General features: G+C 45.8%; 2 protein-coding genes across 3 annotated transcripts in view; both read left to right on the forward strand.

The window, feature by feature from the left end:
- The window catches only part of LOC103824724 (DDB1- and CUL4-associated factor 12-like), an 830,860-nt gene that overhangs the window by 278,913 nt on the left and 526,948 nt on the right, over positions 1-24,999 (forward strand). The gene's annotated exons all lie outside the window — the stretch shown is intronic.
- Positions 1,202-6,734, forward strand: LOC127060970 (uncharacterized). Its single transcript, XM_050986379.1, has 2 exons — positions 1,202-1,733; positions 4,764-6,734. The coding sequence occupies exon 2, from the start codon at positions 4,822-4,824 to the stop codon at positions 6,211-6,213; it is 1,392 nt and encodes a 463-aa protein (XP_050842336.1). The 5' UTR covers positions 1,202-1,733; positions 4,764-4,821; the 3' UTR covers positions 6,214-6,734.

The following is a 24,999-nucleotide window of genomic DNA, read 5'->3' on the forward strand; positions in this document are numbered from 1 at the left end:
AGTTTTCACAGCTGAGTCATTATGTAAGGGAGGACATTGGCATGATAAGAAGGACTATCCCACTTCAAGATTTTCCTCTTATCAGCCGCTTCCCTCATCTGGAAACCCAGTTTGTAGCCTCAGGTGTGAACGCCCTTCTGCACCTGGGAGGCCACTCTGTGCATCACTATCAAAGCACCCAGCCTATTGTTTGAGTCATTAGCACCAATAATCCAGTCTCTAACAGCACCTGAGCTGCTAGTGGTCAAATGCTGGAGCCATTATTCATCAGCAGTCCAACCTCTCACAAGGACTGAGAACTGCAACAGGCTGCCTAGAGAGGGTGAGTAGTCTCCTTCCCTGGACATATTCAAAGGTGCCTGGACACAATCATGAGTAACATCCTCTAGGGGACCCTGCTTGAGCAGGGAGGTCAGACTAGATGACATCCAGTGGTCCCTTCCAACTTTAAACCCTTCCGTGATTCTGTGATAGTGTTGAATACTGTAATAAGCACAATTGGTAGAAGTCACAAATAATCTAAATAGATATATTTTTGTGCAATTGAAGCAAACTGAGAAAATTATCAATGACTTAATTTGTTCTCTGGAGCAGGTCCTGAGAAGGGTGACAGAGCTGGTGAGGGATCTAGAGCCCATATTTCATGAGGAATGACAAGGGGATCTGGGGGTGTTTAGCCTAGAGAAGAGGAGGCTCGGGGGAGACCTTATAGCTCTCTACAACTCCCTGAAAGAAGGTTGTAGCTAGGTGAGGATCAGTCTCTTCTGCAAGGCAACTAGTGACAGCACAAGAGGACATAGTCTGAAGCTGTGCATGAGGAGGTTTAGGCTGGACATTAGGAAGAAGTTCTTCAAAGAAAGGGTGATTAGATATTGGAATGGGCTGCCCAGGGAGGTGGTGGAGTCACCATCTCTGGAAGTATTTAAGTAAAGACTAGACATGGCACTTAGTGCCATGGTCTAGTTGACATGGAGGTATTCAGTCATTAGTTGGAATTTATGATCTCGAGGTCTTTTTCAACCTAATTGATTCTTTGATTCTGTAATGCTTGGTGGCATATAAAGCTGAGCAAACTGTTATTACTCTCCAGTCTAGTAAGGCCTTGTGGTTATTATGTGTTATTAGTTATCGGTTGTTCAAGACAAGACTGATGTGAGACAGAGTAGGAATTTTCCAGGTTCCAGGGTAGAAATCCTTTTGATTTAGGTTAAATGTACATATTTTAGTTAAGCCATGGAATCTCAGCTGTTTAGTCTGAACTCAGAAAATTGCACCAGTGAAGGACAGAGATAAGGGGGGGGGAAACGGGTCAACTTGGCCTAGGAATTTTTTCTGATAACAAAAAAAATAGTGCTAAATGTCACGGGAAGTGTGTAAAATGAATATGTATGAACCTCTTGTGAAATTGTATGCATATGTATTTGGGGAGAGAGATAAAAAGGGGACCTGAAGATCCCAGAGGTACGCATGCCTTTTAAGGGGAGTAATCCCCGCATGCGTCCAGCGCTGCAATAAACATATCGGCTTTACAACTTTTACAAAGTTGTGGAGTTTTTGATTTTCTCCGCAAAACATTTTGGCGAGCCAGCCAGGAGGTTCCATCTCTGTCCCCGCAGGGCAGGAAGGGTAGAGGGACCTCCTAGACGCGCCCCGGGATCTTCCCAGAGGAGCTCCGCTGTCCATTTTGCCTTCTGCGGAGACAGACAAGGACCTGCTGGCGTGCGGAATATTCGGTATGTATTAAGAGGGCCCCTGGGGAGTAGGAAGGCTGAATAAGTCACTCAGAGACGTCTGAGTGCTCAGCCTGTGCCTGCAGGCAGACCAGTCGATAGAGCAACTGAGAGACGAGAGTTCACTGTCCGATAGAGCGGCCGCTAGCAACCCTGGGGGTGGGTTCGAGTGAACTCGTGCATGTGTGTGGTGTCCGGACACTGTATTGCTGTGTAGTTCATGCATTGTGTGTGTTTGTGATTGTGTGAGTGCATGGTGTACAAAGGGAGTATATCTACACTGCGGGGGAGTTGCTACCCACGACTGAAGGGGCCGAGTGAGGGCTGAGGTACCAGCCGGGGCAGGCTGTGGGGCAGGGAGTGCCCTGCAGAGAAGTGGAACAAGTGGAGAAACGTAGGTCAAGATGTGTATTGTGTTTAAAGGTAGTGATTTAAGTAGATCGGGCACATTTTAACTGTGAGTATGAGCTCAGGGAGTTCCTCTGCCCTGGTAGTTAGACTTTATCTCTAGAATTTTGCTGTGTGCTGTTATTTTGATTGTGTCCAGAGCGTGTGAAGACCAGAGGAAACTCGTGTGGGTAAATTCTGAAGTTTATTGTATGCTGTGTTGTGTTGAGAAAAGTGGGCACTTTGAGAGATGCGCCCTTTCCCGTTGAGTTTTTGTGGTTCTTACCCCCACATTGTGGTAATTTGATGCTCGAAATGTATAGTGGTGTTTGTGGAGATTTTAGGATTTTGTTTGCAAGAAATGTAGCATTTTACACAGAAGAACTAGGGTATGGTGATTTATGTTTAACTGTGGTAAAAAGAACTAAAGGAATTCAAAGAATTCCCGCCTCCCCCCAGCAATTCCAGCCCTGACTTGTGAATTTGAGATAAGGGGGGGAGCGGTGTGTGTCTGTGTTTGTGGGCATATCAAAGTTTTTGCTGTAACAAGCACGGCCTATTGCAAGGCAGTAAAGTGAGTGTCAGTAAAAATGCTTGAATTAGATTGTGAGAGAAGAGAACTAGAAAAAAACCTGAGATTTTCTAAAAGAGAGTTTAGATAGGAGAGATGAATGAGTTTATGAGACTTCAGTTGGTCATATAGTCAGTTTGAACTGAAAACAGCCCGCCGTAGAGGTTAAGTGATAAACGCCGAAGTGATAATTGGAATAGCCTGCAAGCAATTTCTGAGAACTTTTGGTGCATTGAGAAGCTGGCACCTTGTGTGCAATGCAGATTTCTGTGCCTTAAGTGTAAATTTAAGGTTCCTGATCAAGCCAATTCAGAACTTGAGATCTTAAAGCTTATGTGTAGAGGATCACATCTAATGCCTGCCACCTGAAGGTCTGTGTGTGTGGGAAAAACTGAGAAAAGACGACACTGTGAGGCTTGGGTAGAAACAAAGATAGTATAAAGAGAAAGAGAAAATGAGAACTAACCAGAGCAAAGAAGTCCTGAACTAGCCCCTTTGGGAGGGGCTCACTGGGAGAAAGCTGCCAGTAGGGGCGGCTCAGGAAAAAAGGATTTATAATACCTTATTATAGTTAATGCTGTTTTAAAATAAGAAAGGAAATGAAATAAAGTCCCATATGTTGTTGTAGTTTTATTTTAAGACTTCACCCAGAATAGCAGAGTAACTGTGGGTTCAGAGCTCCCTCTGACCTACTGGTATTAGCCCTTGAAAAAGAAAACAAAGCAAAGAGAAAGCAAATGAAACATGTTGTTCAGCATGCAGCATAAGATAGCAATGTATCAAGTCAGAGAAAGTTTATCATACTGAAATGCAAAGCGATTACAGCTCGCAAAATAAGTACTTATAATTTATTAAAGACTCCTCCTAAAGTAAAAGAGGATAAGGAGGAATTCCCCAAAAGGGAAGAGGACTCAGGCTCCAAAGGTAAACCCATTGGCACCCACCCCCCTCCTGGCAGTTCATCCAGAACTAGGACGTAACAAACCCCTCTTTGAGAGGCAGTGAGACCAGAAAAAGGAAAAGGGTGAAATTTTAGTTGATACAGGAGCTGTATATTCAGTTTTAAATAAAGCTTTAGTACCTGTGGAGAACCATTGTTTTATAGTGTGGGGAACAACTGACCAGTCTGAGAAGGCATACTTTTGCAAATCTTTGAAGTAACATGTGTAAACATTCTCAGATGGGGGGGGGTGGCTCTGGGGGCAAATGATATAAAGATGTCAAGCTTAACATTGACAGCTATTGAAAATAAGAAAGAAATTAGTAAAGAGATATTAGAACAAGTTTTTTCCGAAGTATAGGCTTCTGCTGTACCAGAGAGGGTGAAGAATGCACCCCTTCATAGTAAAAAGGCTTATGAAAAGAACACAACCAGTGAGAAATAAGCAGTACCCCCTGAAAAGAAGATAGGGAAGAAATCAGCCCAATAATCAATGGTACTGGATTGAGGGCTGTCAATAAAATAACAAAGAATTTATACCCTGTAGTAGAAAATCCATATACTTTACTAACTTGTTTAACACCTGAGCTAACCTGGTTTACTGTTTTAGACCTGAAAGATGCCTTCTTTTGTCTCCCTATCCACAAAGCCAGCCAGAAAATTTTTGCATTCAAATGAGAAAGCCCTGAAAGCAGTGCAAAACCCAACTCACATAGTCCATGTGCCTCAAGACTTCAAAATTCCCCCACTCTGTTTAGAAGCATCTTGCAAAAGATCTGGAGTCCTGGGAAGCTCCACAGGACGTAGATGACCCTCTAGTAGCCACTCAGATGACAGAAGCACGTGCAGCCTAGACGGTAAGCCTTTTGAATTTCTTAGGACTCCAAAGATACAGAGTATCAAAGAAAAAGGCACAGGTAGTGAAACAGAAAGTAATCTACCTGGGATATGAGGTGAGTGCTGGGCAACGGACTCTAGGGCAGGCTCGCAAGGAAGCCATATGCCAAACCCCAAAACCCCAGATGATAAAATAACTCCGAACCTTCTTGGGCATGGCAGGGTGGTGCCGGCTGTGGGTTTATAATTATGGACTGCTTGTCAAACCCCTCTATGCTCTTATTGCCAATGGAAGCAGAGATCTCCTGTGGACGAAAGAAGCCACACGGGCCTTTCACCAGCTAAAGAGTGCCCTCATGTCAGCTCCAGCCCTGGGAGTTCCGGATGTAAGTAAACCATTCTTTCTATTTTCCCATGAAAAACAGGGAATTGCCTTGGGAATACTGGCCCAGGACTTGGGTCCATACCGGCGGGAAGTTGCTTACTTCTCCAAACAACTAGATGCAACAGCCAAAGGATGGCCAGGTTTCCTCAGAGCTGTAGCAGCAGTCGTGCTGAATATTCAAGAGGCACGCAAGTTTACCCTGGGACAAAAAATGACTGTGCTAGTGTCCCATACAGTGTCCACAGTACTGGAAGTAAAGGGTGGACATTGGCTTTCACCACAGAGGTTCCTGAAATACCAGGCCATCATGGCAGAGCAAGATGATGTAGAAATAGTGGTGACTAATATTGTCAACCCAGCTTCCTTTCTCAGTGAAAATCAAGGGGAAGCAGTGCACCACGATTGCCTGGAGACCATTGAAGCTACCTACTCCAGCCGCCCAGACTTAAAGGACACTCCTTTGGACGATGCAGAGACCTGGTTCACTGACAAGAGTAGCTACGCTGCCAATAGAAAGCGACATGCTGGGTATGCAGTGACCACCTGCAGAGAGGTAATAGAATCCGGACCCTTACCAACAGGCACCTCTGCACAGAAGGCCGAGATAATTGCCCTGACCCGTGCCTTAGAAATGGCAAAAGGAAAGAAGATAAACATCTACACAGACTCGAGGTATGCATTCGGAGTCGTGCATGCACATGGAGCCATCTGGAAAGAGAGGGGACTTCTGACCTCACAGGGAAAGAACATCAAACATGCACAAGAGATAATCCAGCTGTTAGAAGCAGTTCAGCTGCCTGAAAAGGTAGCAATTATGCATATCAAGGCACACCAAAGAGTGAGCTCAGAATTGGAAGAAGGAAATGAGCTGGCGGATAGAGAGGCAAAGGAAGCAGCAAAAGGTGAGGTAACTATTGAAGGAGCCCTAATTCCAGATGGACAAATTTCCCTTGAAGGTAAGCCAGAATATAGTAAGAGAGATAGAAAATTAATTGAAGATCAAAAAGGGACATATAACCAAGAAGGGTGGGCTACCATTGAAAAGAAGCTGGTAATCCCTTCCCATTTATTGTGGTCACTAGTAAGGGAAGAGCACCAGAAAGCACACTGGGGAATAGATGCCCTATACACCTACTTGATTGAAAGAATAGTTGCTAGGAATTTATATGCCACTATTACTCAGGAGACCCGACAGTGTGATCTTTGCCTCCAGACTAACCCCAGAAATGCTCCCAAGCCGAAACTCGGTCAGATTGGGAGAGGCCATGGGCCTAGGCAGCAGTGGCAAATTGACTTTTCAGAACTCCCAGGGAAAGGGGGGTATCGGTATTTACTGGTATTGACAGATACATTTTCACGGTAGCCAGAAGCATTCCCCACCAGAACTGTCAAAGCTCGAGAGGTGACCAGAGCGTTATTACAAGAAATAATACCACGCTTCTGAGGTCCAGCCACAATATCCTCGGATAGAGGATCACATTTCATTTCCAAAATAGTGCAACAGATTAGTAGCCACCTGAGCATAGATTTGGAACTTCACACTCCATACTGCCCCCAATCAAGTGGCCAAGTAGAAAAAATAAATCATTTGATTAAGCAGCAGATTGTGAGACTTGGGCAAGAAGTTAATCTACCCTAGCCCCAAGGTCTTCCACTGGCACTATTGAGAATCCGAACTAAACCTCGGGCTAAAGAAAAGCTGTGTCCTTTTGAAATGCTTTATAGAAGACCATATGGAATACAAAAGAGAATGTCCACCCAGATTAGGGAAGTAACACTAGCTACCTACATGGTAGCTTTAAGCAAACAGCTCAGAGAAATTGAGAAACACGTGGCTGGAACTCGGAGCAGGGAGCTAGATGGGCCAGTACATAACACACAACCTAGAGATTATGTATATGTTAAGTCTCTTACAGAAAAAACTTTAAAACCACTGTGGGGGGGACCGTTCCAGGTGCTTCTCACCACCTTCACTGCAATCAAGATCAAGGAGCAGAATGCCTGGATCCATCACTCTCGAGTGAAGAAGGCCCCAGAAGCCCCCTTGGAGAGTGACATCAGGAGATAATGAACTGAGACTAAAGCTTACATGGGCAAAAATGAGTATATTGCGGTCGGGAGTGGTTCATACTTTCACTTGCAGAATTGTTTTGTATATATTTATAACTGAAGTCTTAGAATTAGAGAGTACCTTTACTCGAAGCAATGCTGAATGGCCTTGGTCTCAGGCTTTTAATCAGTATACTGGATCCATGGGAGAATTTTCTGAGATAAAAGACTTAAACCTATCCACTGTAGTAATTCATGGAGATCAGGTATATGAGGAGCAGGAGTGGCAGGAACGAGAACTGTGGACACTTCAAGGAATCAGGGGAGAAGAAATCAAGGTAGCATGCCGAATGATCAATGGGACAGCTTATAGGAGACCAGATGCAATTAGTGTCTCAACCTCTCCCATATACAGGCACCAAGAAGTTTGTGATAGCCTAAGTGAATCAGACTGTTGGTGTAATTTCACCCTGATACAGCCTGTAGAAGTGACTTGCCTTTAGGCTCGAGATGCTACTAGACTCTCATTTAGATTTAAAATAGACACTGCACTTTTCACAACAGCAGGACCTTATACAACCCATACTCGAATAGCTCAGACTCAACCCAAACTTGAACCTGAAGTAGATGAAATAGGTCCCTATGTAGTGAGAAATGTGGGTGAACAACAACTGCTGTTCAATCCAGAATGGTCTCTCAAACGTGTTGAGTTGCTAATGCAAATTAACATCTCAAAAATACAACCAGCCTGTTCCTCCTTCCTAAGAACATCCTTTGAGGGCTGGACAACATAGTTACAAAGACAAGTATACCTCAAGAGCAGAGTAAGAAAGGATCTAACTGGGATACTAGGGACAGGATTAAGAGTCCTAAATGGAATTGATTCAGAAATACTGATGAATAAGCTGTCTGCTGCAGCAAGTAGCCTAACAAAATTGAAACAGCCTTTACAGTCATCCCTATTGGCATTAGGAACTAGCCAGTGGCAGATTTCAAAAGTACTGCCAAAGTGGGAAAAGGCAAGAGACCAGGACCACAGGTTAATAGTAGAAGCACTTAGTGCAGTTAAAGATAATGTGTCTTTAGCTTTCAGTTGTATACAAGCACAGTTACGGATGCAAGCAACTGCAGCCCTGATCATACGGGAAGGGAGTGAAGGTAATTTTCCAGCTGAAATTCGGAAAGTTGTCTGAGATAATGCGATTGATTTTGAAAAGAAGTTTCAATCCTGGTGGACTATGGTAAATTTCACCTATGATCCTACTTCTAACGTAGCTACTGCCTTTGTGCTGACCATACGTAATGCTACTGTTTACATTATTCACCCCATCATTGCATTAGGAATAAATCATGAAAAAACAGTACTCTACCCTTCAGAACATAGAGTGAGAGCACAAAAAGTGAATGAAAAATAGCAAACAGTAAACTTAGAGTCCTGCATTACTAGAGAACAGCTGAGATTCAGCTGCGAAAGCAATACTATTAATGCCCAAGATGTGTGTCTAGACACTGAACAAAGTATTTGCCACTTTGAAATTCATCCAGTCACTGATCAGAAAACTGTGCTCGTATATATTGGTAAAGGTTGTGTGTGCCTGAGAACTGCTTGTGCTACTGTAGAGATTGATAACAATGATGTTATTTTGTCTAGCAGAAATCATTCTAACTTTTGTATTTGTAATTTTGTTAAGATTATCAGGTGTGATTTTTCGTACTTGGCCCCAGTGACATCCCACCAGTTGATTAAAACCAATTACACAATGTACCACAGACTGTCACCTACTCCTATTGGGATGGATCTTACATTGGTAAAACAGTTAATTAAGCACCAAGACCTATTAGGAATCTTGAAGGAAATCCAAGAAAGCAGGAAGAAACCTTAATTACTGTCCAGCATGATACAAAAGAAATAACCAGAATTCTACAGAAAATAGAACAGAATGCGGATCATCACTGGTGGGATGTGATCTTTGGGTGGTCACCAACTGCAAATGGAATCTTTAATAAGTTGTGTCATCCCATTGTAGTTTTGTTAATATTAGTTAGAATAAGTTTAGGATTATCCATTATTTTACTAATTTGGAACTGGAGAATACTACAACGAGTAGCTATGTTAACATCCCTATCAAATGTACATGGCAAAGCATTGAGAGACACCTATTGTCGTAGGAGTCTGCATTAAGTAAAAGAATTTACTTATTTTCTAGGAAAGGGGGGAATGAGACAGAGTAGAAATTTTCCAGGTTCCAGGGTAGAAATCCTTTTGATTTAGGTTAAATGTACATCTTTTAGTTAAGCCTTGGAATCTTAGCTGTTTAGTCTGAACTCAGAAAATTGCACCAGTGAAGGGCAGAGATAAGGAGGGGGGAAACGGGTCAACTTGGCCTAGGAATTTTTTCTGATAACAAAAGAACTAGTGCTAAATGTCACTCGAAGTGTGTAAAATGAATATGTATGAACCTATTGTGAAATTGTATGCATATGTATTTGGGGAGAAAGATAAAAAGGGGACCTAAAGATCCCAGAGGTACGCATGCCTTTTAAGGGGAGTAATCCCCGCATGCGTCCAGCGCTGCAATAAACATACCAGCTTTACAACTTTTACAAAGTTGTAGAGTTTTTAATTTTCTCCGCAAAACAGATGAAATAACAAAGAGAAGTCCAAGGGCAATCAAAAGGGATTTCAAGGCCTTAGTGATAGTGGGGCCCTGGAAAATGTCAAGATAGACTCTGAAATGTTAAGCTTAGCGTTGCACCTGCGTTAGTAATATGACAAATGATATAATTGTTAGATGTGATGATTGTTTAGTAATTAAATATAATTATTGTATAATCATAAGAAGCATCATGAGAAACTATGTGTTCCTGATCTAAGGAGGCTATGCTTGGCTGAAATCTATGTATACAATAGAACAATGTAAGTTTAATAATTAAGATGAAAGTTATATAACGGTAGAATATAAAAGTATGTTTACTCCGAACCCACGTCGGAGTCAGATTTGGGTTTGTACCCCTGACGCCCAGAGCTCTTCAATAAAAGCACCTGCATATAATCATTTTTTCGTGATTATGTGTTCCTGAACACTTACATTAGGACAATTGGTTGGAAGCACAGGTAGTGATTTCCTCGATCCTTCTCGTAAGAAGGAATAATATTGGTAGGAAAAGGCAAATACAATAGGTCCATGTATGGCTATGGGATGGTGTATTCAGAAAAATTTTTGGTTCTTTGGCCATAGGATGATCTATTCTCCACGTGGTCTACTGACACCTGATGGAATGCACCTTTCTCAGAGGGGAAAAAGACTACTAGCACAGAAGTGAGACATAGGGTTAAGAATTAACTTGGGTTAGAAATCCATGTAGGATTTAGGTGGAGTGTGCTGTTCTGAATTGTTTAACTTGGTTAGTCTGTTAATTTGCCGGGCCCCTAAAAAAAACAGTAGATAGGAAAACTGGCTCAAACAAGGTGAAAGGAATGTGAAGTTCCAAGCTAGAGGAAGATAAGAGGGGCCCCTTGGACCTTGAAACAAGAAGCAAGCCAAAACTGAGGCTGCAGGCGACAAAGGGACAACCAGAGAGCTCCCTGCACAAGGACTGATAAGAACTAATTGTAATGCAATGAATATACATGAACCTATTTTGAAACTTATTGCATATGCAACAGGTTGGGGGACAAAAGGGAGTTTGCGGTAATCCGGTAATCCGTGGTTTTCCTGGGACTTGTATGAGTCCAAATCCGGCTAGCTTAAGACTCTATCCCACACGGACCCGCATAGACGAAGGTAAAATACGAGAGGCGCTCTTCTCCACGTGGGTGCAAGTATCCTGTTTATTGGCTTGGTGCAAGACACTCAGGTGATAGGGCCAACCCAGGTAGAAAAAGGGCTCAAACTTTCACAAGGAAGTTTCATACCCTAGGGGATGGGGGCGGGGGAGAGAGGACCACGGCCAATGGGATGCCATTGGGGAGGGGCAAGGTACCCATGGGACAGACCACCCAGGTGTGTATAAGGGGCGGGGGGGGGGGGGGTGAGGGGGAGCTCATGTGATGAGGGAGGGGGAAAACCCATCTACCTGACCCAACATCCCATCACCCAGTGCAACAACAACAACTAAATAAACTATTTAGTGCAATACAACAGGAGTTTGGACTCTCAGAGTGTGCGCAAGTTCTTTAAGGAGTTATCCTGCATTCCTCTGGTGCTGAATAAAGATACATACCCACTTCACAACTTTTACTAGTTGCGGAGCTTTTTTCCGCAAATCATTTTTCTGGCGAGCCAGCCAGGAGATCATCTTTGTACCCCACAGTGGAAGAGCGGGGAGGCGGACCTCCTTGGTGTGCCCTGGGGAGGGGCTCTGGGGCCTGCCTTGCCCCCTGCGGAGACAGACAGTGGCCTGCTGGTGTGCAGAGATAAACAGTATGTATCAAGCTTAAAAGAGGCCTTGGCCAAAAAGGTTGCTGGTAAGCTGCTCAGAGACATCTGGTGAACAGCTCAGTCCCTGTGTGAGTAAAGGTTTGGGGCTTCCAAGCAGCCGCCAGACAAGTGTGGCCAAGAGCGGTTGGGGGAAGGGTCCGCTGGCTGATAGAGCAGCTGGTGATGGGGTTCACTGTTTGATTGCACGACCACTAGCAACTCTGGGGGTGAGTCGAGCGAATCTAGACCTTAGTGCTTCTAATATACTTACTGCTACTGTGTGCTTGTGGTGTCTAGACATTGTAGTTAATGTTAGTGGGTTTTTGTGATTGTGTGAGTGAGTGGCTTTATGGGCTCGGTTATATGAAAGAGGGGGCAAGTGAGTGAGTGCATGCACAGTGCGGGGAGAAAGTTCTACCTGCAACTGAGGCGGACGAGTGAGGCCCAGGGCACCGTCTGGGAGGCTGTGGGGTCAGATAGCGTCCTGCAGGGAGGCAGCTGGGGAGAAGCAGAGCAAGCAGAGAAGTGTGAGTGAGGGCACACAGCGTGTTTTAATGTGTTTGTGTAGATCGTGTATGCTTTAACTGTAACTAGATGAACTGAGGAGATTCCGCTACCTCAGTCTTTTGGGCTTGACCTCTGGGAGTTTTTGAATTCTGTAAATCACTGAATCCGGTTAATAAATTTAATTTTTTTGTGGCTATTTGACTGTGTGCTTTTATTTTGATTGTGTCCAGAGTGTGTGAATGCCCGAGGATGCTGATGTGGGTGAATGCTGAAGTGTTGTATGCTGTGTGTTGTGTTGAGAAAAGTGAGCACTTCAAGAGATACCCCTTTTCCCGGTGAGTTTGTGTGTGTGATCTTTCTAGTCGCAGGGATCGGTATTCCCTGTAACACCTGGTATTTGAGTATAACCAGTCTCTCATCAATGCTTTGTGTTTGGGTATTAAGCCATCCTTAATGTGAAAGACTGTCTTGGTTTGGAAAGACAGGTGTCTTCTAAGGAAGGTAGGAGCCTCCCCTGAAATGGAAAAATGTTAATCCCCTCCCTCTGAATTGCTATAAATTTTAGATTAAGGGGGGGCTCTCAGGCAAAAATATGGGAGCAGGAATAACAGTTCTTTATTAGGGAAGAAAATAAAACAATAAAAGAAACAATGCAGTAAACTAAAACAACACTGAAAGAGTCAGAACACAACCTGACACCCTGTGGGTCAAGGTGTTGGTAGCAGTCCAATTGGAATTGTGGCTGCAGTCCTCCTGGAGTGTCAGGTGTGGTTCTGCTGGAGCAGTGATCCTGTAGAAGGGTGTTGTCTTCCTCTTCAGATCCAGTGGAAGAGGCAGCTGTTCCTCTGGGAAATCTAGTGGAAAAATTCGTGCTGGTGTTCCAGAATCTCAAGATTATATCCGGGTAGGAATGCTTGGCTCCTTCCTCTGGGCAGAGCAGCTCACAATGGGATGCTATAGTTCTTATCAGTCATGCAGTGACATTCAATAGCCTATTATCAGCAGATGTCTCCCCGGAGGGAGGATTGGTTGTGGAAGCGATAAGGACAACTGCCTGCTTAACAGAAGACAACTGCCATACAGATGGCAAACAGAACACAATTTGCTTGGCAATCCAAGGCAAAGACTTAAGAGGAAAGGGTTGGACACCTGCAGAACTTGGGAGGCAAGGGTCAGACGCTGTAACACGGTCCCTTTCTGATCCTTCTCCTTGTGGACTTTGCAAAGCTTCAAATTTGGTCTCTTAGAGCTGTAATAGAGATGGCTTGTTATAATTGATTGCCGAGATTTGGGATACGGGGAGGTTGTATGGTTCTTCCCCCACATTGTGGTAATTTGATTCTCGAGACTGTTTGATTGTTTGTAGAGATTTTAGGATTTTTTTTTGCAACAAGTGTAGCATTTTATGCATAAAAACTACAATATAGTGAAACGAATTAAAAGAATTCCAAGAATTCCCCTCCCACAGCAACTTAGCCTTGACTCTCCTGAATTTGAAATATTGGGTGTGTGTGTGTGTGTCTGTGTGTGTGTGTGTGTGTGTGTGTGTGTGTGTGTGTGTGTGTTTGGTGTTTGTGGGCATATCAGAGTTTTTGCTGTAACAGGGACAGTCTTTTGCAAGGTGGCAAAGTGAATGTGCCCTGTGTCAGTGGAAACAATGCTTTAATTGAGCTGCTTTTGAACTAGAGATTTTAAAGTTGGTGTGTCCGAAGTCACACTTAGTACCTGAAGATTAGATTGTGTGAGAAGAAAACTAGAAAAAGACTGTGAGATTTTGTAAAGCAAAGCTTTGGTAGAGTGAGTGAGAAATAGGTAGCTGAGGTGTCCTATGAATAGAAATAGAAATCAGAAGAGACTGAGTTTGGTAGAAGTTACTTGTCTGAAGGGCTGCCCTTCTGAACCCTAAGTTTGTTTTCACTGTCTTCAATGTGAAGAGCTGTGGTACAGACAGACATTTATGTGGAAGAGACCAAGACAGACACTTTGTCATTTGTGTTATTCTAAGGAAACAAAAGCTACTCAGAGAGCTATAAGGATTTTAGTAGCAACCGGTCGTGAGAAGCAAAGAAGTAATAGGGTGTTTGAATTATTAAAAAAGACAGTTTCAAGTAATTTAAGAAACTGAGCAGAAATAATTAAAGATGAGTGTGTTCAGACTATTTTTATACCCCATGACTTTTAAATTAAGGCAAAGAGTTGGGATGAAGTAGAAAAATGGGGACTAAGAAAATAGAATTTTTAGTAGACACAGGGGCAACATACTCAGTGTTAAATAAAGCCTTGATGCCTATAACAGATTATTATGTTATGGTAAGGTGGCAACTGGCCAAGCTGAAAAAGCATATTTTTGCAAACCATCAAAATATAAACTTTAAAAACAAGTGAAGATTCATAGTTTTTTGTATATGCCCAACTCTCCAAAGGCAGTGTTCAGTAAGGATTTATTAGAGCAGCTAGAAGCAAAGATCACATTTAAAGACAGGGAGATTATTTAGAGGTAAAGAATCAACAATATGTAGACATACTAAGCTTAATGTTAACAATTAGTGAGATCAAAATTGAAAATGAGAATAAAATTAACAAAAAAAAAAAAAAAAAAAAAAAGATCAGGTGTTTCCTGGGCTATGGGCCTCTAACATACCAGGGAGGGCAAAGAATGCACCTCCTGTGCAAGTTAAGCTTAAGGAAGGAAAGCAACCAGTTGGGTTCAGACAGTGCCCTTTGAAAAAGGAAGATAGAAAAGGGATTAGGCCAGTAATTGAGAACTTTTTGCTTTTTGGACTATTAAGATAGTGTCAATCTAATTTTTATACTCCCATTTTACCTGTTAAAAAGCCTGATCTGCACCCAGTGGTGGCAAACCCATACACCTTGCTAACATGTTTGACACCGGAACTAACCTGGTTTACTGTTTTAGATTTGAAGGATGCCTTCTTTTGCCTCCCTCTCCATGAAGCCAGACAGAAAATTTTTGCCTTTGAATGGGAGAATCCCAGTAGTGGCTCTAAGACAGCTCGCACGGATGGTATTGTCCCAAAGTTTAAAAACAGCCCCACGATATTCAGAGAACAACAACCTGCAAGAGATCTAGAGTCCTAGGAAGCTCCATCAGAAGAAGGACAGCTACTATAGCATGTAGACAACCTCCTGATAGCTACCCAAACCCAAGAAGCATGTGTAGATTAAACTGTGAGCCTCCTGAACTTTTTAAGTTCACAAGGGTATAAAGTACCTCAGAAAAAGGCTCAGACATTGAAAAAAACACTCATCTACTTGTGTTATGAGGTCCATGCCAGGCAAAGGACTCTAAGGCAAGACCGAAAAGAAGCATGCAAGTTCAGCCTGGGCCAGAAGATGACTCTGCTAGGGTCCCATACAGTGTCTGCAGTGCTGGAAGTAAAAGGTGGACACTGACTTTCCCCACAAAAGTTCCTGAAGTACCAAGCCGTAATAGTAATACAAGATGATGTAGAGATTGTAGTCACTAACCTTGTGGACCCAGCCTCTTTTCTCAGTGGGATACAGGAAAACCAGTGATCCATGATTGCCTGGAAGCTGTCGAGGCCACCTACTCCAGTCGTCCAGTTTTGAAGGATACCCCTCAGTAATGCAGAGACCTGGTTCACTGCTGGGAGCAGTTATGTCATCAGTGGAAAGAGACATGCTGAGTATGCTGTCACCACTTGCAGAGAGGTAAATAGTGTCTGAAACGCTACCAACAAACACCTCTGCACAAAAGACTGAGAATTGGCAAACTCAGGGTATGCATTTGGGGTTGTGCATGCATACAGCGATTTGGATGCACAAGAAAGAATGAAACAGTTAGAAGCTTTCCAGCTACCTGAGAATGCATATCAAGGCATACCAGAAAGTGAGCTCAGAATTGGAGGAAGAAAATGATCTAGCAGACAGAGAGGCAAAAGAATCAACAAAAGGTGAGATTGCCACTGAGGGAGCCCTAATTCCAGATGGCTCTTGAAGGTAAGCCAAAATATAATAAGAAAGACAGAAAGTTAATCCAAGATCAAGAAAGGATATATGACAAAGAGGGGTGGGCTACTATTAACAAGAAGTTAGTTATTCCTTCTCATTTGTTGTGGTCATTGCTGAGGGAGGAACACCAGAAAATCCACTGGGGAACTGATGCCCTAAGAATATCCCCAAACCAAAACTTGGCAAAATTGAGAGGGAGCATGGACCCGGGTAGCAGTGGCAAATCGACTTTACAGAACTCCCAAGAAAAGGAGAGTATTGGTATTTTTTGGTATTGACAGATTCATTTTCAGGATGGCCAGAAGCCTTTCCCACCAGAACTACCAAAGCTCGGGAGGTCACCAAGGTGCTATTACAAGAAATAATACCACACTTCCGAGGTCCAGCCACAATATCTTCAAACAGAAGATCACATTTTATTTCTAAAATAGGACAGTAGATTAGCAGCCACCTGGAAATAGATTGGGAACTTCATACCCCATGCCACCCTAATTGAGTGGCTAGGTGGAGAAAATTACTCATTTGATTATGCAGCAAACTGTAAAGCTGGGGCAAGGAGCAATTTTTTCCCAGCCCCAAGGTCTTCTACTGACGTTGTTGTGGATTCAGACTAAACCAAGAGCCAAAAAGGACTTGAGTTGCTTTGAAATGCTTTATATGCGACCATATAGAGTGCAAAAGAGAATATGAATGTCTACCCACATTAGAAAGGTCACATTAGCTACATACATAGTAGCTTTAAGTAAACAGCTCAAGGAAATTGGGAAATATGTTACTAGAACTCAGAGCATGGGGCTAGATAAATCAGTACATAACATACAGCCTAGAAATTATGTATATGTTAAGTCTCTTGCAGAAAATACTTTGGAACCACAGTGGGAAGGGTAATTCCAAGTACTTCTTAGTACTTTCACCACAATTAAGAACAAAGAGCGGCGTACCTAGATCCACCACTCTCGAGTAAAGAAAGCCCCAGAAAGAGAAGCCCCTTAGAGAGTGACACCGGGAGACAATGAACTGAAACTGAAACTTATTCGAGCAAAATGCATATACTGCAGTCAAGAATAGTTAATAATTTTATTTGCAAGAGTTTAATTAAGAGAATTGTTTTGTGTGTAATTGCAATTGAAATCCTAGCATTAGAGGGTACCTCTATCCAAAGTTATTTGGAATTAGAGAATACTACAACGAGTAGCCATGTTAACCTCCTTAAATGTACATAGTAAAGCATTGAGGGATACATATTATCGTAGAGATTTACATTAAGTAAAAGAATTTACTCATTTATTTAGAAAAGGGGCTAATGAGACATGGAGTTAAGAATTAACTTGAGTTAGAAATCCATTTCAAATTTCAGTAGAGTGTGCTGTTTTGAATTGTTAACTTGTTTAGTCTGTTAATTTGCTGTGCTCAATAAAAAGCCTGTAGCTTGCAAAACTTCCTCAAACAAGGTGAAAAGAATGTGAACTTCCAAGCTAGAGGAAGATAAGAGGAGCCCCTTGGACCTTCAAACAAGAAGCAAGCCAAAACTGAAGCTGCAAGAGACAAAGGGACAACCATAGAGCTCTCTGCACAAGAACTGATAAGAATTAATTTTAATGCGATGAATATGCATGAACCTCTTGTGAAACTTAATGTATATGCAACAAGTTAGAAGACCAAGGAGAGTTTGGACTCTCAGAAGGCGGAAGGCCTGCATGTTCCTTAAAGAGCTATCCTACATGCACCCCAGATGCTGAATAAAGATAAACACCTACTGCATGACTTTTACAAGTTCTAGAGTTTTTTCTGCAAATCACAAGCCTGAGCCAGTTATAAATGGTGGTAATGCCTCTGTGATAACAAATTTAAGAAGAAATCAAAACAAAAAGTTGGGGCACAGTTGCAATTGTTCTCTGAGAAGAGCAGTGTGAGAACATGTGAAAACAACTATGCAGATGCCAAGGTCGGTGGAGAAGGAGGGGAAGGAGGTGCTCCAGGCACCAGAGCCAAGATTCCCCTACATCTTATTGTGAAGCACATGGTGAAGCAGGCTGTACCCCTGCAGCCCATGGAGCTCCATGGGGATGCAGAGATCCACCTGCAGCCTGTGGAGGAGCCCCACGCCGTAGCAGTTGGATGCCTTAAAAAAGCTGTGACCCTGTGGGAGATCCGTGGAGAGAGGGGCCCTGCTCCCATGCTGGAGCAGTCTGTCCTTGAAGGACTGCACTGAGTGGAAGAGTGACCCACCCTGCAGCAGTTTGAGGGGGACTGTTGCCCATGGGATGGACTCCCGTTGGAGAAGTTCATGGAGAACTGTCTCCTGTGGGAGGGACCCCATGGTGCAGCAGGGGAAGGACTCCTCTCCCTGAACAGCAGGAGAAACAACGAGTGATGAATGGACCATAACCCCCATTCCCTGTCTCCTTGCGCCACTGAAGGAGGAGGTAGAGCTGGGAAGGAGGGAGGGATGGGGGGGGGAAGGTGTTTGTAAGGGTCTTATTTTTCTTCTCATTATCCTGCTCTGATTTTGTCAGTAATAAAGTCACTTCATCTCTCTAAGTTGAGCCTGTTTTGCCCATGATGGTATTTGATGAGTGATCTCTCCTGGTCCTTCTCTCAACCCATGAACCCTTCTTTAAATTTTCTCTCCCCTGTCCAGCTGCAGAGGGGAGTGGGAGAGCGGCTTTGGTGGGTGTCTGGCATCTGGCCAGCATGCCGCCCTGCTTTTTTTAACTTTTTCTAAACCTTCTGATGTTTACATTCTTGTAATGAACTTTCTCACACACTTAATGTAAATAACTTATTGTTTTGCATTCTTTTATGGAGGAGGAGAAATTTGATGGACTGTTGGTTTGTCCAGTGTCATTGGAGAGGTGGCACTTTCACCCTCCAATCCACTGTTACTTTTGGAAATCTATGTATGTCTGAGTCAGAAATTAAAAGTTCTTTTTTTACCTTGGGAGACGTGTGTCCGCATAGTGTTATTTCATGCCCTATAGCAACATCAGCATCAACTCACAACACATTGGAACAGGTTTTTCAGAAAGGCTGTCAGATGCCTGTTTTTCAAGAGTTGATTCACAGCCCTAAGTAACCTGATCCAACCCTGGAGTTGGATCTAACTTTAAAGCTGGCCCCTATTTCAGTGGCAAATTGGACCAGGTATCCTCCAAAATTCCTCTCCATGATAAATTATTTTTTGATTCCATGAAATAAGGATGGGTGTTCTATGTGATATATTCCCTCTTAACTCTGCTCTTCCCCCTTTAGTCCGCTCTCCTAAAGACCCTACCTGGAGTGCTGCATCCAGCTCTAGGGTTCTCAGCACAAGGACATAGACCTGTTGGAAGGAGTCCAGAGGAGGGCCATAAAGATGATTACAGGGATGGAACACCTCTTCTGTGGGGAAAGGCTGAGAGAGAGTAGCTTGTTCAGCCTGGAAAAGAGAAGACTAGGGTGACCTCATTGAGGCTTTTCAATACCTAAAGGGGGCTACAAGACAGACAGAGAGGGACTTTTCACAAGGGCATGTAGTGACAAGACAAGGGCAATGGCTTCATACTGAGAGTAGGTTTAGATGAGATATTAGGAACAAATTCTTTACTGTGAGGGACTTTAGGCACTGGAACAGGTTGCCTAGAGAAGCTGTGGATACTTAAGCCCTGGAAGTGTTCAAGACCATATTGGATGGGGCTTTGAGCAACCTGGTCTAGTGGAAGGTGTCCTATGGGAACCCAGCACATCACTCCTGATGTCCAGAGCTACCGAGAGAACCCTTGGGGGGCTCGGGGGTCTTGGAATGTTGCCAAAAGCACTTGGTGGCTTGATTTTGATCCATCTAGGGATGTGCCACAGATGTATGAGGAGATGGAACCTGTGGGAATTACCCGGGTGTGAATGATGAAGGGAAAACGTAGTTATAGGGTAAATTACAGATTTTGGGGTTTTGGTACAGGGGGGTTATGGAGACAAGATGGAGGAAACAAGGCAGGTCACAAGACTCTTCTTTCTTCTTCTTGTCGTCCATCTTCTGCTGTGGTGTTGGCACTTGGGGATTGGTCTGGGACGAGAGTGTATCCAGTGACGAGGGTGAAAGGTATTGGGGATAAAAGGCAAATATGATATACGTAGTTTTTGTTATAAAAGATGTGCCCGCCTTGGGGGTGGCCAGAGTGCCTTTGGCTGCTGTGCTGGTCAGATCCCAGTAGGGCAGAGAAGGGACTTTATAGATAAGATATAATAAACAATTCTGAAGACCGAAAAACCCTGGAGTCCAGACTCATCTTTTGAGACACAGCCTGCCAGAACCATCCTAAGCGTGTGTGGGGACAAACAGCCGGACCCCACACCTGGCAGTCCCTGGGTGGGCAACAAAAGGTGGGCTGAAGAAAAGGTAGACCACGAGGGTGAGCCACGAAGGTGGGCTGCAAGGGCAGCACAGCAAGGCCAGCAAGGGCTGTGGTCAAGCAAGCAGTCGCGCCGGCGGGTAACTCCCTGAGTTGGACGGGTTCCCAAGAGACCACTGATAACTCCTTGGGAAAGCAGCCAGAGGGATCTGAAGAAGCGGCAACCAAAAAGGACATCGCACTCCACCTCTGCTGAAGGAGATTCGTACCAGAACAGCCCGGACCGGAATTGGAAAGGCGCCTCCGACCCCATCTCCTGTGATCTGCTGGACAGATACCAGGAGCCTTCGGACTGCTCTGACGACGCAAATTCGGTAAGAAGGTCAAAAATTAAGAACATGGGGAAAACATACTCCCAGGAACAAATACAGCTTCTGTCAGCTTTACAAAGCTTGGCAGAGGAAAACACAGAGGGAATTCCTAGGAAAGCGCTCAAAGATTTATTGTTGTGGGTGAGATTCAATTATCCACATTTGGAGACCCGTGTGTTATTTGAAGTGGGTCTCTGGCAGGAAGTGAACAGGCACATGTATCTCTTGGCCACAAAAGGCGATGAGAGGGCCTTGAAATTGCTGTGTCCAGCAAGGACAATGTTAGAAGCTATCGCGGTAAGATCTCGGAGGATAGCCAGGAAATCATTAGTTGTAAATCCCACAGGGGCGGGGGGAGAAGAGCAAGGCTCGGAGCAGAGACTGGCTCTGGTCCAAACCAGCCATGGGGAAACAGCTCCTGATGAGAAGGAGCAGTTTCACTGCCCCAGATCCCACTATCCCGAAAGTCCAAGAGGCCTCTAAAACGCCCTGAAACCCCAGAAATATCGGGGAGTTCGGCTTCTGGTTCGGACGCAGATACGGTCCCTGTCCCAGATGAATTAAGATTCTCATCCAGCGAACCGGAGGGGTGTGGGAGAGTTAGGGATTGCGGCCGGAAGATCTCGGGCTCTTACGCGTAGACAGGAAGACCCCTCCTCACCTTAAGTCTGACCTTGGCTGCACCCAGGACAAGGGCAGAGGAAGTGACATAAACTACCTAGGCCATAAATACCCCTGAAACCTTTGAATAAACGCCATTTGCTATCCACCACGTTGGTGTCCGCAGCACATGGACCGAGTGACTCTGTGTTTGAGTCACCGTGCCGCACTCCAGAACCAGGTCGCCTCGTAGCCAGCGGCTACATATTGGTGCCGAAACTCCGGGTACCAGCACCCGGGGTGCGGGAGTCACCTGGACAGGGGTCGGCGGCCGCACAGCGGGTCTAGTGCGGCGGGGAGGACGCTCCCGGACCAGCGAGGGACATGGAACCATTCGCGAAGGTCGTAAGTTTGGCTCATGAGCAAAAGGGGATTGAATGTGAGCTCAGGAATTTTAATCTTGCTATTGCGAGACTCTTAGAGCTCCGGACGATTGAACGTCCCGTGGATATATTGTATTCGGAGGTGTGGGAAAGATGCACCGCCGCTTTAAAAACCTCAGGCAGCGGTAAAGCCCTCAAAGTGTGGGGGAAAGTAGAGAAGGCCCTACGCAGGGCATTAGAAGAACAGGAGACGTGGGAAGCTGCGAGCAAATGTTTATTGCCTACGCCGCAGCTGAGGATGGGCGCGGCGACACAAACCGCGGACGACTTAGAACAAACCGGCAGCGAAAAGCCGCGAACGCCGGACCCCTCCGAGCAGATCGGCTTACCATCGGTGGGGGGGGAGAACGCGCGGTCGTTTTGGCAGGAACTCACGGAGGAGGCGAGGGCGGCGGCGAAACCGCCGAGCCCCGAAGGGGAGGACAGGAATGCACCCCCTCCATATGCGTTTGAAAATGGCGGGGAGGTGTGTGCTCAGGGCAGAAAGGAACCCGCGCCGGGCGGAAATGGAGTCAGCCCGCATAACAACGCATGCGTGGGCGAGCGGGGGGACGGGGCGGACCCCGCGCAGGAGCGTATGACCAATCAGAGCGCTCAGCTCACTTTCGGTCCTTATAGGGCAAGGACCTCCCCCAGCAGGAGGCGGGGGGACCCCAGGGGGAGGGAACGCTCTGACCCTCGTAAGAAGGGGCGGGGTCGGAGCCGGAGAAAAAGGCGCAGCAGACCGGAAGTCTCCGACCAGTCGACTTCCGACTGGGACTCGGAGTCGAGCTCCGATTCGGAGGACTCGGAGCGGGGGTCGGGGAGCTCCGACTCAGACTCGAGTTCTAACAAAAGAACAGCAGCGGCACGCAAGGCAATTAGCCGCAGCGCTCCCGCATGGGTAAAGGGGACATCAGAGAAAGATCGAACCCCACTTACAGACTGGCGGAAAATAAAATTGCGTGCGCAGAGTGGGGCCCCGTCATCGAAACTGGTGTTTCCGGTCCGGGTGGGGGGACCCGGCGGGAACCAAAGATTCTATTCTCCGGTAAACCCGAAAGACGTGCAGGCGATTACAAAAGCGATCGCGGATAAGGGGATTAATTCTGCAATGGTTTCAACTCTCATTGATGGCGTTTTTGGGGGGGACGACCTGCTACCTTTTGATATTAAGCAGACCTGCCAAATGATTTTTGACGGGGCAGGGATGATTTTATTTAAGCAGGAGTGGGAAGATAACTGTGCTAAACAGCTAGCCCTGGTAACAGGGGCAGCCCACCCACTGCATGACTCCAGCATACAGAGGCTAATGGGCACAGACCCTGCAATGATTACCCCCCTGGCACAGGCAGAAGGCCTGAGGGCTCCAGAGATTATGACAACAACTCGGGCAGCCCGAGAAGCCATCCGTGTTGCCTCTAAAGTAGTAGCCAAGCCTTCACCTTGGACTACAATAAAACAGAGTGAGAGTGAAAGCTTCACTCAGTTTGTGGACCGTCTGCAGTCAGCCTTAGACGCCTCCACATTACCCTCAGAGGCAAAAGGTCCAGTGTTAGCAGAGTGCTTACACCAACAATGTAACTCAGCCACAAAGGACATTTTAAGATCACTGCCACAGGGATCTAACACAGCTGCCATGATCAGGCATGTAGCTAGGGAGGAGCACCTTGCTCCCATCCAAGCAGCAGTTCACACTGCAATAACGAGTGTCATGGCATGCATTAAGTGTGGCCAGGGTGGGCACGTGGCGATAAACTGTCCCCAGTTAGGACACCCATCAGCAGCTGCTCCCCCACATCAGGGGAAACTTCGGGGACCGTGCTGGGCTTGCGGTAGGAAAGGGCATGTAGCTAAGGAATGCAGATCCAAGCATCAGGGAAACGGCAGAGGGAGGAGGCAGCCGGGTCGTATCCAGCCTCCTCCCACTGGGAACATGCAACGGCCCAGCTACAGCAACCCCCAATGGGGCACAGGGTTCCCGTGCCCACCACTGCCAACCCCTCAGGGAATGTCCAACTTTGCTGCCCAGCCAATGGTCCAACCGAACCCACCTGCGCCTCAGGAATACCACAAACAGCCCCTTGGGGAAGAGGTCCCTGGGTGGCTCTGGCCATGAAAGCATGGGAACGGGACCCGTGGGTGGCCGTTACCGCGAAGGTGGGCAAGCACCCACTGATCGTGTGGGCAGTGTGTCGTCTCCACAACAGCTCGGACGACTCGGCCATCTGCCTTCCCTTTTGGGTGGACACAGGGTCAGACGTTACCATCATCCCAGGCATACATTGGCCTCGACCATGGAAGCTAGAAGCAGCCCCCATGGTGGGCGGAGTTGGAGGGCTGTCCCGAGCCCACAAGAGCGCCCAACCAGTGGCAATAACCCTCTGCACCGAGAGAGGACCAGGAAGAACCATCACCCTCACTACATATGTGATGTCGGACTGTCCACCCTTACTGGGAAGAGATGCCCTTGCCCTGCTGGATGTTAGGGTGACAAATTTATTTTAGGGGCCACTGTAGCATACCCACCATTGCCCATCAAGCTGACCTGGAAATCAGCTGACCCAGTGTGGGTCGATCAGTGGCCCCTGTCAAAGCCTCGAATAACTGCCCTCCTTGAGTTGGTTAGCCGTGAATTACACAAGAATCACATAGAACCCTCCACAAGTCCATGGAACACTCCAATTTTCGTGATACCTAAGCGGTCTGGTGAAGGCTTCCGTCTCCTACACGACTTGCGGGAGGTGAACAAGTGAATCCAGCCTATGGGACCTGTCCAGACATCGCTACCCATGAACTAGATGATACCAAGAGGACAACCCTGTGCAGTGCTCGACATCAAAGACTGCTTCTTTTCTATCCCCCTGCATGAAGACGACAAAGAGCGTTTCGCCTTTTCCATCGTCTTCCCAAACAGCCAGCGGCCTAACCTACGCTTCCAATGGAGGATGCTTCCACAGGGAATGCTCAACTCCCCTACCATCTGCCAGATCACCGTGGACCGAGCGCTAGCACCTGTCCGGCAAAGCAATCCAACGGTAACCATCTTCACGGACGCATCATCGCAGACCTCCACCGCGGCAGCAGTATGGCAGTCAGAAGAACAATGGCAATGTGTCAAGGCGACCGACCCTACGCTTTCAGTCCAACAGCTTGAAGCAGCAGCTGTGGCACTAGCGTGCGGACTGTTCCCAGAGGAACACCTTAACATTGTGACTGACTCCATATTTGTGGCAAAACTCTGCCTAGCCATGTCCGGACCAGGCGTGTCAGTGTCCCCAGTGGCAATGATGCTGGAGGAAGCACTCTATTCACGGAAAGGCACCATATCAGTCATCCACGTCAACAGCCACGACCCGATCAAAGGGTTCTACCAGATAGGCAATGACAAAGCTGACGCCGCAGCAAAGGGCGTATGGACGCTGAAAGAAGCTCGTCAGCTGCACGAAACCCTTCAC

This window comes from Serinus canaria, chromosome W, assembly GCF_022539315.1.
Source record: "Serinus canaria isolate serCan28SL12 chromosome W, serCan2020, whole genome shotgun sequence".
Classification (NCBI taxonomy): domain Eukaryota; kingdom Metazoa; phylum Chordata; class Aves; order Passeriformes; family Fringillidae; genus Serinus; species Serinus canaria.